General features: G+C 36.1%; 1 protein-coding gene across 1 annotated transcript in view; it reads left to right on the plus strand.

Moving 5' to 3' along the window:
• LOC121234092 (serine/threonine-protein kinase ATM) overlaps positions 1–13,013 on the plus strand; it is a 100,682-nt gene that overhangs the window by 82,476 nt on the left and 5,193 nt on the right. Inside the window, 12 exon segments of the mRNA XM_041129908.1 lie at positions 1,156–1,239; positions 1,508–1,588; positions 1,683–1,772; positions 1,853–1,915; positions 2,169–2,309; positions 2,412–2,468; positions 2,615–2,674; positions 3,512–3,606; positions 3,731–3,839; positions 8,293–8,382; positions 8,879–8,958; positions 9,115–9,193. Of these exon segments, the coding sequence (XP_040985842.1) occupies positions 1,156–1,239; positions 1,508–1,588; positions 1,683–1,772; positions 1,853–1,915; positions 2,169–2,309; positions 2,412–2,468; positions 2,615–2,674; positions 3,512–3,606; positions 3,731–3,839; positions 8,293–8,382; positions 8,879–8,958; positions 9,115–9,193 (1,029 nt within the window).

Consider the following 13,013-nt stretch of genomic DNA (forward strand, 5'->3'; position numbering starts at 1 on the left):
CATTTTCCTTAGAGATCCCCAAGACTGGGAAATTGACACATTTACAGATTTCTTCAATCTTGTGTATGATTGTAGAGTGAATGGAGAAGCTGATTAGTTTTTGTGATCACTATCCAAGAAGGGGAGATTTACTGTACAATCATATTATAATTCCCTTCCGACACCCTTCTACAAGTCCATTCCCATGGAAAAACATATGGAAGACTAAGGCCTGGTTTGGATATCAAGATACTCTCATCTCATCCCATATCATCTCAATATCCAAACACTACAAACATAAACACTTTTCAATTCCAAGTTTTCAACTTTTTCATCTAATCATTACCTAATCATTACAACTTCCCCAAACTTCCATACAAAACACGAAAAACTTTCAACTTTTTCAAATCTTAAAACAAAAATTATATTAAAAAATTATATTATAACAATATTTTAACTTTATAATTTTTTTTATTCAACTTTTTCTCTCCTTTCCCAAAACCCCATAAAAATCTTAACTCAAACCATTTTACTACTATTCACAGATTATCTCATCTCATCTCACTATCCAAACCAGGTCTCAAGTCCCCTTAAAAGCTTCTTTTTTTTGTGTGGACGACTTCATTAGGGAAGATTCTCACCTTAGATAATCTAAGGAAATACCGGATCATTGTGTTGGATTGGTGTTATATGTGTAAGAAAATTGGGGAGTCTATGGATTATCTATTATTGCATTGTGATGTAGCCATAAGTTTGTGGAATGATATCTTTGCTAGAGTGGGGCTCAATTGGGTGATGCCACGAAGGGTCGTTAATTTTCTGGCCTGCTGGCAAGGCATTTGAGGTAACTCTCAAATGGCAGCTATGTGGAAGATGATTCCGATCTGATTATGGTAGTGCATATGGATGGAGTGGAATGGTTGGAGTTTTGAGGATCGTGAACGGACAATGGATGAGATTAAAACATTTTTCTTAATACTTTATTCCATTGGTTGATTGTAATAGACTTTAATGGCATGAAAGTACATGACTTCCTTGTATCTTTAGACACTCATGCATGCGTATTGCTCTGTATATGTCCCATGTACTTGCCTATGCCTATTTTAATAAAATTCTTATTTATTGATAAAAAAAATATAACCCCACTTGTTTTGTTGGTTCCCATTAACCTTACAGGATGACAGAGACAATTTTCTCAGCCTGTCATTGGAGGGATATAAGCGTTGCTTGGTTATAGGGGACAAATATGATGTGAGAGTGGTATGAACCTATTTATGGAGATCTTCTATTTGAATTAAATTGAAATATGTTCTGCACTATATAGGTGGAGAATTGAGGTTAAGAAGCTTGGTAGTCTGATACATGAAAATATTATAACACTAGATCTCAATTACTTTACATTTGAATTGAATTGAACCTATTTAGAATGCCAGTGAGAAATTGTTTCCTATTTAATTAATTTAATGGGTATATTGTTTCTTTCAAGTGAATTTAACTTCCTTTGAGGACCTAACATATGTGGTTTCAGGTATTTCGACTAGTTTCCTTGTGGTTCAGTCTTTCTTCTAGACAGAATGTTGTAAATAGCATACTTAGCACAATTGATGAGGTACACTGTAAAGGCAGCTTTAATTAAAAAGGGTTTTGTTCTTCAGATAATTATCTTCTGGGTTGTTTGATGCATTATTTAAATATATTTGTAGGTTCAATCTTACAAATTTATACCTCTAGTGTATCAAATTGCATCAAGAATGGGTAGCTCAAAGGACCATTCAGGGCCTCGTAATTTTCAGGTTTGACACTGAGGTGATGTTTTTATTTCTATTTTTGAAATTGGGGTTCATTATTTACCATGGATTGTCGGGCTATGCAGTTTGCTTTGGTTTCTCTGGTGAAGAAAATGGCAATTGACCATCCATACCATGCAATCTTTCAGGTATACAAGTTCTACTTCTTTTACTGCTCTGAAGCATACAGCATGGGATACAGTTTTCTTTCCAGTGTTATTTGTCTTTTGATTAATTTTGTGTGGCAACTGATAGGTTAAATGAGTAACCAGAACCTTCATCTCACGGATCATATTTTATCATATGCAACCATGCATGTTTGACTGGATGTATTGCAAATGTGGCCTTTTCCACCCTCTTTTTTCTTTTAGTTGTTTTACTATCATTTTTTGTTGACACTAGCTTCTAGCTCTTGCCAATGGTGACCGTATCAAGGACAAACAGCATAGCCGGAATTCATTTGTTGTTGATTTGGATAAAAAAAATGCAGCGGAGAAACTATTACAAGAGTTATCAGCAAATCATGGAGTTATTATACTACAAGTAATTTCCATCATTCTGACTTCTATAAATGCATCTTGAAAAGGTTCCATTCTTAAGTAAAGTCTCGTATTAAACAATTGAGGTTTTTCTCTGTATGTATAGATGAAACAAATGGTGGAGATCTATATTAAACTTGCAGAACTAGAAACGAGGAGAGAGGTTAGTCAAATCTATTCAATGTTCTTAATTTGTTTTCCAAATTTTCATTCTTAGTTATGGTCGTTCAAAACTCAATATTGTGGTTCCTAGCATAAAAGCTGAATCTCTAAATTGTTGACACCTACCTAACTAGCTCATGTCAACAGGACACCAATAAAAGGATGGCACTACCAAGAGAAATACGTGGTCTTCGACCGCTGGAACTTGTAAGTACATAGATGCAATCTGTATTTTGTGAATTTTAGGTTTTGTATAGATATGATGATGGGTTATTAACATGACACCACATAAATGATAAGAGAGAGTGGAACTTGCAAGTACTTTGACGTCCTCTGTATTTGGGACTAGGTTTTGTTTCTCTTTAACAGTGCTATGTTTACAATCTTAATATCTTGTTGTCCGATATCTATGCCCTTTTTTCCTCATCAAGTCAACACGATACAAGTGCATAGAAGACATTATGCAAACCCTTAATCCACCTATTCCCCCGGCCATAAGTTCATTCGGGCAAGCTTACTCTGAGGATGACACATACATCCCTTGGACTACTTTTTGAATTCCTCATAAATCCCCATGCAGATTATGTTTCTTAGCAATAGCATCATTACATGATTGCCAGATGACTGCTATAAAATGCAAGACCAGTTTTTATATGTTGCGACACTTCTGTTAAACAACAAAGAACTTAACGCAGAGCTTGACTCAGCTGAACCCCTACTTTTTCAGTAATCAGTCCGCGCTGCCCCCCAAAAAAGGAAAAAAAAAAAAAGATAAAAAAGGATTCTTTCCATTTTTGAATCTTTCACCATTTGCAGGTGATTCATGTTATATTACTCGGAATAGAAAATGTTAATATTAGGCGCCCTATGAAATTATGCTAATATGCCCTAGTTTCTATGTCGATTTTTGCATCTCTCATGACTAATGTTTGATGACATTATATATGTTTTCGTTGACATTGCCTTACTCCTTTTTTTTTCCCCCTTTATCTCGCCATTATGGTACTAAAATTTTAGCATTATGCATTTATGTTGACTCTTTAGGTACCCGTAGTGACGGCTACCTTCCCAGTTGACCGTAGCTGTCGGTATCACGAAGGCTCTTTTCCATACTTCAAAGGTTTAGCAGATTCTGTTATGTATGTATTGGACGATATAAGTCAATTTAATATCAGTTAACTATTGTTTTCTTTTTCTTTTCTCACTACAATAATGGTACCTGTTGTGATGCTTGTATCTAATTGAAATTGGTGAGACATGCAGGGTAATGAATGGCATTAATGCTCCAAAAGTGGTTGAATGCCTTGGTTCTGATGGTCACAAATATCGACAGCTGGCAAAATCTGGAAATGATGATCTACGACAAGATGCTGTATGAATCAAAATCTCTCTCTCTCTCTCTCTCTCTCTCTGTAGACACACACATGGATGTATGTATATGTATGTGTCTACACACGCTCACACGTGGATGTCTTCATATGTATTTGTGTGCATGTACGTACACGTGTATGTTCATGCGGACACAGGTATGCACATGCACACGGCACTGTCTTTTCTATCTTAGCATCTAACCATTAAATTTTGAGAAAAGATGCAAAAGTTCAAAATCAGTCTAATCGGAAAGCATAAGGTTCCAAGCGACCATGCTTGGCAGCATGTGGTTCCATATTTGCAGTTCCAAGAGTGTGTTTATAGAATTATGGAGTGACCATCTGCAGGGAACCGTGTAAATAAATCGGAATCATGGGGGGTTGCTCATTTGTGTCAAGCACTTACCATGTTCTTCTTCCTTGCTAATATTTTGAATTTTGGGAACCAATTGCGTATGATTATTCCTGTTTTGGAAAGTTTGTTATGTAGTTTTTGTAGTGAAGAAAGTCTATAGGGAGAATATCAACTTGCCAATAAATAGGTCAACTTTGATCTCTATATAATAGAATGTTGACGAGGAGGATTAATCATATTTTTCCTCTCCTTCATGCTTCATCATTCTTGTGCAAACCGTTTTTTACATGGTATCAGAGCAAGCTGTTAGGATATATATTTTTCTCTTTTCCAAAACCCTCAATTTTTTAGCCTCCTTTTCTTTTTGTTCCTTTGTTCTGGTTGTGCAACTAGGCTCAGGTGGCAGGACTAAGCTTAAAACCTATACTTGTAAACAAAGGTGATGACGTAATGATTGTTGGGAAATCATTGCTGGTGTGCTTTTTTGATGTGGTGGGCAACAGAACTTGTTCATGAATGCTGTGTTGATTCTTCTTCACCTAAGAAATTGTTTGCCTCAGGCATGTTCAGTGCTATATGTTGTGTGCTTTCTGTGGCTGTTGCCGTTTGCCTTAGTGATGGTGGAGGTGACTTGGCATTGTGCGTTGATTCCCTTAGAGAGGTGTCTGTTGTGGTGTCTCAACTATTATAATCGTTGATGGTTGTTCTCGTGATTGTCTTCTGTCTGTTTACCAATCTTCTCCGTGCTCATGGGAGTGGAGCTCTTACGGTGATAGTGTGAGGGTCCTCTTGTGCTCTTGCAATTTCAAAGAGACTCATAGATTCCCTGTAGAATTGAAGAAGAAAGCAGGGTGTGTGCTGGATCCAAACTACCGGGTCATTTGGACCTGATGTTTTGGCCGACTCTCATTTTTTGCCAATTCAGTTGATGTTCGGAATTACAGTTTCATATTAGCTACTTCCCGTTGTTCTCAGATTTTTTTTTTTTCATTTGTTTCAGCCGGTTTCATAGGTTTTTGGTAATTTTACTTCTCAACCGGTTCTAGTGATATTTAGGTGTCCTTGTAGTGTTTTTGCCTGTTTAGTCTTATTCCTGCATTTGTGAGCTCTTTCAATTAAGTTTCCCTTCCTTCAACAACTTTTGGGCTTGTTTTGACAGCTTCAGAGTATACCACACCTGTTTGCTGTTGTTTGGTTTTTGGTTCAACAAGTACATGGATACTAAGTTTGACTCGGCTAACTTGGCATCTTTGTTTAATGCCCCCACTGACTTTAGTGAAACTTAATTGGAAAAATTATGCATTATGAGCTCGATTTTAGGGAGATATTTTTTATAGGTAAATGCCTCATGCTGCTAGACCTCAGATAAAGCCCACGTCACTAATCTACGCGCTTGCTTATGGAAATAACAATGCTCAAATCATATCCATCAAGATCATCAGTACTAGCGAGCCCAACATCCGTTCTATGTTGCTCGTCTTAAGTTTTCTTGTGCCATATGGGATTGGCTTCAACATAAATACTTTAGTTTGGGAAAATATTAATCGGATATTTGAGGTGAAAATAGGATCATACTTTTGAGAAGAGCAATCTTAGGGCTCGTTTGGACACTTTGTTTGGATACTTAGAATATCTCAGAATATCTGTAAATACTAGTGAAATAATTTGAGTTAAGATGTTTATTGGGTTTTGGGAAAGAAGAGAGAAAAAGTTGAGTAAAAATATTATAAAGTTAGCAAATTGTTTGAATATTATTTTTTAATATATATTTTTTTTAATTTGAAAAAGTTGTATTGTCTTTTGTATTTTGTTTGGGAGTTTGGGAAAGTTGTAATAATTAGATAATGATTAGATGAAAAATTTGAAGATTTGAAATTGAAAATGTTTTGTGTTTGAGTATGTTTGGAAAGGAAATGTCTTAGAATACTTGTGTTCCCAAACGCATCCTTAGAATATCCCAGAATTCTGTGAATAGTAGTGAAATAGTTTGTGAATAGTAGTGAAATGGTTTGAGTTAAGATGTTTTATTGGGTTTTGGGAAATGAGGGAAAAAAAGTTGAATAAAAATATTATAAAGTTAAAAAATTGTTTAAAACTTTGAATAATATTTTTGTTTTGAAATTTGAAAATTTTATATTGTTTTTTGTGTTTTGTTTGGAAGTTTAGGAAAGTTGTATTGGGTTGTGTTTGGATGATAATTAGGTAATGATTAAATGAAAAAGTTGAATATTTGAAATTGAAAAGTATTTTGTATTTGAGTAATGTTTGGGAAGGAAATTATGAGAAGTTTTGAGAAAACCTCGTTATTCAAACGAGGCCTTAGGGCCCATCTATAGACTTAGAATATCTCAGTATATCTGTGAATAGTAGTGAAATAGTTTGAGTTAATATGTTTTATTGGATTTTGTGAAAGAATAGAAAAAAAATTTGAATGAAAATATTATAAAGTAAGAAAATTGTTTGAATTTAATTTTTGAATATTATTTTTGTTTTGAAATTTGAAAAGGTAGTGTTTTTCTTTTTGTATTGTTTGGGAGTTTGGGAAAGTTGTAATGATTATATGAAAAAGTTGAATATTTGAAATTGAAAGTGTTTTATGTTTGAGTTATATTTGGAAAGGAAATATCTAAGAATACTTGAAAACAATTATGTTGCCAAGTAGATCCTCACTCTCAAAGAATATAATTCAAAAGTTTTGGGTGTGTGAAAAGTGGAATATCTATTTGCCACTCTTTAATGTTTCATCTTGCCAAATGACTAGATTTTGAAGTTGTTTGCTTTCTAGTTGGCTTGCTGGATGAAATATGAGCACATTTGTGTATAGATTTTAGGCAGCTTTGAACTTCTATCACTTATTTGAAGTAATTCCAGACTTGAACGGGCTACGTTGATCGATAGGAGGCCGTCATTGAGTTAAGACAAGGGTGGGGTCAATCAATATGAGCACCCCAAATTGTTACTCTTGTTTATGGTCCTAGAAAAAGTTGCAGGCCAAGAATCACACAACTTAGTCTTGATATGGACCTATTCTATGCCCTTCAAAATTCTGTTTTATCTTTCATGCATTGTCTACCAGCACAATTTCACAAACTTTTAGTGCTCTTTAAGGTTTTACCTGTCTTTGTATATAGTTCAAGATCTTAAAGCAATGAGGATGGTTAGTATGGGGTATGAAATCAGTGGTCTGTCCTATCTGTACATGGTAGCTCCTCCTTGAGCACTCAAGTCTTTGCTATCACCTTTGCAATGATATTGTCATTTTGTCATCCTTCTCTTCTGTATTGAATCTTAAGTTATCAGTCTTTGTCATATGTGTCATCTTTAGATTGTGAGGTGTGCCAACCGAAAAGGCATTGTCATGTGTCGTTCGTGCCTATTGCGTGTCTAGGCCTTTTGAGTTAGTCCATTACAATGTATGATGTCAGTTCAAATAGATTCTTTTATTTCGTTACATTTGTGGATTATCATTCTCAAATAATACGGTTATTTTTAACTTTTTTCATTCAGTATCTTTCAAATTTTTCGTAAAGAAATTAAAACCCAATTTTGGTGAGAAATTTGCTTGTGTGCTGACATTTCCAAAGACTGATTTTCTTCCCTTTTCTACCGATTTGTCTGATAAAGGCGATGTTCATTAGAAATCTCGTATTTACCCACCGCACAAAAATGGTGTTGCAAAATGAAAGAATTCTCTCTCCCTTGTGTGCTGACATTTCCAAAGACCTATTTCTCTCTCCTTTCCCAAAACCTAATAAAACATCTCAACTCAAACCATTTCACTACTATTTACAGAATTCGGAGATACTCCAAGTGTCCAAACGAGCCCTAAGTGATGTTTGATCCCTATATGATAGAATGTTGATAGAGAAAGAATCATCGTTATCCTCTCCTTTATTCATTCTCCATTCTTGTGCAAACTGTTTTCTTTACAATGGCAGATGTAACAGACTCTTTAACGATATTGTCTTAACCTTGGTTTTGCTGGGCATTTCCTCATGTTTTCGTTCTCAAATGCTCTAATGTATATTTACTTGGATGAAAGTATTCTTATTTTACCCCACATATATACTGATGGTATATCTCTTTTGATTTAATTGTAGGTTATGGAACAATTTTTTGGTTTAGTTAACACCTTTTTGCAGAACCATCGCGATACCTGGAAAAGAAGATTAGGAATACGCACATACAAGGTATTTTCTCCTTTCAAATATGATAACTTAGATGGTTAACACCTTTTTGCATAACTATATGGATGGATGTTCTGGTGAAGGACACGTTAGTTTTTTTCAAACTTTTGCATGAAATAAAACTGCTATGGATTTCCATTGCGAAAAAGTCCATGTGTTTCACCAGACTCCTAAATTAGTGAGGAACAACATATGTAATATTTATATAGAATGGAGGGTGAAGTGTGAAGTCAAGGGTTTAACTTAGCACTATTGTTATGATATCATGTCAGATCACCAATTATCTTAAAAGTTTAAACTTATCCGAAATGGAATTCACTCTAGTAGTCCTCTTCTGTAAAACTAATTCTGGGGTATACGGAGTCTTGTGTAACAAAAGATTGCAATTATTCTTATTGGTTATCTATGTTATATAGATATGTGCAGAAACATTTTAACGTTAATTATAAACAATTGTGGTGTTCATTAAGTTTGGAAAATCTCATATTTTATGGAATAGGTTGTTCCTTTTACTCCAAGTGCTGGTGTTCTAGAATGGGTTGATGGCACCCTTCCTCTTGGGGAATATCTTATTGGGAGGTCAGTAAATTCCAACAGGTGCAAGCTTTTAGTGTTAACTTTGGTCTATGAGATCTTTATATACTTAAAAAAAATGAGATCTTTATATGGTATTATCATTAGCTCTTATTAATTAAAAAATGTTCATTTACTTATAAAATTGTCTTCAATTTGTAGTACAAGAAATGGAGGTGCTCATGGTCGGTATGGAATAGGTGACTGGCGATTTCCCAAGTGCCGAGAGCACATGACAAATGTAAGTACCAGATGCTTCAATGCTTTTCACGCGATAAATGTAGTTTATTTACGTTATGATGCTGATCTCAAATGTCTACTGGATCATTTTAAATGTTTTAGCTATTCTAGGTACGTGCTGTAAAACAATAGATCCTAAAAGCCTAGTTAAACAACAGTGGTCATCCTACCAGTTGAGAGGTACCCTGAGTATTATATTGGCTGGAAAACTAAAGGCTTTGAAAGAGGACTTGAAGAACTGGAATGAGCAAGTCTTTTGGAATGTGGATAGATGTAAGGAATCTCTTCTTGAGGAGCTGTAGGGTTTGGAGAGTAGGGCGGAGGGTAGAACTCTTTCGGATGAGGAGACCTCGAGGAAAAGTATCATTCGACCAGAACTTGAGAGGGTGATCTTGATGGAGGAGATTTCATGGAGGCAAAAATCAAGGCTCTTTGGTTAAAGAAAGGATAAATGTACAAAGTTTTTTCATAGGGTAGCCAATTCCCATCGGGGGAACAATGCTATTGAGTTGATTGAGGTTGGTGTTGTTTTTTTTATCCGTCTGAGATCAAGGAGCACATTTGTCTCTTTTACGACAAGATCCTCATGGTGCAGTTTGTTTGGAGGCCAAATCTTGATGGTTTTAGCATTTTACTAGATTGGCCCCTTTAGTGCTCAATGGCTTGAACGACCTTTTGAGGAGAATGAAGTTTTACAATTTGTAAGAGGGATGGCTAAGTATAAAGCGCCTGGTCCAGATGGTTTTACCCTGGCCTTCTTTCGGGCTAGTTGGGACATTGTTCGGGAGGATGTCGTGAAGGTGTTTCATGAATTGCATTCTTTTGGGAAGTTTGAAAAGAGTCTAAATGCAACTTTCATTGCACTTATCCCTAAGAGGCTGGGGCTTCTGATGTGAAGGGTTTTCGTCCCATTAGTCTTGTCAATGGGGTTTATAAAATCATTTCCAAAGTTCTTGCCAACTGCCTAAGCACAGTTATGTAGAAGATTGTATCAAAATCTCAGAAGGCGTTTGTTAAAGGGAGACAAATTCTGGATTCTATTTTAATAACTAATGAATGTTTGGAAAGTAGAATTAAATCGGGTGAGTCGAGTATTTTATGTAAGCTTGACATGGAGAATGCTTATGATCACATTAACTGGGACTTTCTTCTTTATCTACTAGAGAGATGTGGCTTTGGGGGGAGGTGGTGTAATTGGATCAAGCATTGTGTTTCAACTGCACGATTCTCAAGTTGGTGAATGGCTCCCCTATGGGTTTCTTTAATAGTTCACATGGATTGAGACAAGGTAATCCATTGTCTCCCTTCCTTTTTGTCATTGTTATGGATGCACTCAATCGAATGTTCGGGGTTGCAGTTGATGGTGGTTTTTTGGCAGGTTTCTCGGTGGGAAGGTCTTATAATGGATTGATTAATGTTTCTCTTCTTTTGTTTGCAGATAATACATTACTTTTTTGTGATGTGAATCCAGGTCATGTGCAAATTTTGAGAGTGCTCTTGCTTTGTTTTGAGGTTGTATACGGCCTTAAGGTGAATCTTGGTAATCCGAGATCGTTCCGGTGGGCCCAATGTGAAATATGAGAAGTTTGGCAAACATTCTGGGTTTCCGGGTTTCATCACTACTGATAAGATACCTTGGGCTCCCTTTGGGGGCTGCTTTTAAGGCAAGAGCAGCTTGGGATGGGGTGATTGAGAACGTAGAGAGAAGGCGAAGAGGTTATACTTGTCAAAAGGGGGAAGAATCACCTTAATCAAAAGCAATATTTCTAATCTCCCTACTTTCTCTCATTATTCCCCTACCAATTGGCGTGGCTAACCAGATTGAAAAGATGTTTTGAGACTTAATCTAAGGAGGTATCGGGGTGGAAACCAAGTTTCATTTGGTTAGTTGGGATAAGACTTGTAGTCCAATGTCGTGTTGAGGGTTGGGGGTTTGGAAGTTGAGGACCTTCAACAAAGCCCTTCTTGGGAAGTGGTTATGAAGGTATCATCAGGAAAGTGAGTCTTTGTGGAGGGCTATGATTGATTCCAAATATGGGAGTGCTAGGGGGGGTTGGTGCTCTAGTGACGTTAGAGGTACACATGGTGTGGGACTGTGGAAAAATATTAGGAGTGGTTGGGATGATTTTGCCAAACATGTTAGTTTCGCAGTTGGTGATGGTTCCAGGACTAGCTTTTGGCATGATCCTTGGTATGGTGGTAGGGCCCTTAATGTTGTATTTCCAGGTCTTTTTCGAATCACTCAGAATCAGGATGCTTCAGTGGCTGATGTTTTGGACTGCTCTAGTGGTTCGCCTCAATAGAATGTACATTTTTCTAGAGCAGTGAATGATTGGGAAATGGATGCAATCTCTTTCTGTTTGGTTTGTTGTATGATACAAATTTTGGCCCGGCTGAGACGGATAAGATGGTTTAATAAGAAGTTTATAGTTCACTCCATGTACAAGATGTTGACTAGTTTGAATGGGGTACACTCTTTTCCTTGGAAGTGTATTTGGAGAAGTAAGGTGTCTTCAAAGGTCATGTTCTTTGGTTGGACAGCTTCTCTAGGGAAAATTCTGACCTTAGATAATCTTAGGACGCGTGGATTAATTGTTATCAATTGGTATTAAATATCTAAAAAATGTGGAGAATCAGTGAATTATTTGTTACTTCATTGTGATGTGGCAACGGAGTTATGGTATGAGGTGTTTAACAGGATTGGAGTGGTGTGGATGATGCCTAGGAGGGCTGTGGATCTTTCTGCTTGTTGGAGAGGTTTAAGGGGTAACTCTGAAATTGCCGCAATTTGGAATATGATCCCTTTATGTCTGGCGTGATGTATTTGTTTCGAGAGAAATGACCAGTGTTTTGAAGACAAGGAACACTCGGTGGACAAACTTAGATATTTCTTCTTTAATAAAACTTTAGCCTTCTGATTCAAAACTTTGACATTAAATAATATCCATTTTTATGCTGAAGTTGATAAAAACATTGTATTTTGAAATATGTTTTTCGTTTTTTTTATTATTATTTATATAACAAAAGATATTATTTAAAAAAAATATTCAATTACTAAAATGTCAGTTTGGTCCCCCCAAAGATGAACTTTTGGGTCACAAAATTCAACGTTATTGTAGAAGAAATTATTTTTGATGATCAAAAGAATTTTACTTTGAAGAATAGTGGGCAGGGGAATTTTAAGCAAAGGGAAATTAATGAACACTCTTAGTAAACGATTAATAATAACAACAATAACAACAGTAATAATAACAATAATTATCTTTAAATATAATTTCTTATATAAATGCTTTGATTCATCATCTGTACAAAAAATAAGGCTGTCAAGAGGGTGCTCTTATATTATTTCCAAGCTCTGTCCCTCTAACCCACAATTTAATATCGATATGGTATTGCATTTTTTTACCATTTCTTCTTTCTGAAAATCTTCTTTAAACCCTAGGCATTGGCTCAAATGGTAAGGGTCTTAGTCTTGTGTGTACATTTCACTAGATGTAAGGTTCAAACCCTTTGGTGAAAACAATTTCTCGGGGCCACAATCCATCTATGTGTAATGCCCCGGATCAAGTATAGGACGGTGGTAAATGGAAGCTCACATTGATTGGAAGGGAGAAGTTCTTGCCTTTCATAATGACTCCGAGGGGGGCTTGGGCCTTCCTTGGGTTATTATAAATGGTATCAAAGTCAATCTCAAGACTAGAAGTATAAGACTTAAGCCGTGCCATCTACGATGGACTTTGCCCAACAAGGACGTCAGAGATTTTAAGGAATGGAGCTTGTATAACTGAATGGAATCCCTCATTGCTCGGAAAGAAGCTTGC

The sequence above is a fragment of the Juglans microcarpa x Juglans regia genome, chromosome 6D, assembly GCF_004785595.1.
Source record: "Juglans microcarpa x Juglans regia isolate MS1-56 chromosome 6D, Jm3101_v1.0, whole genome shotgun sequence".
NCBI lineage: Eukaryota > Viridiplantae > Streptophyta > Magnoliopsida > Fagales > Juglandaceae > Juglans > Juglans microcarpa x Juglans regia.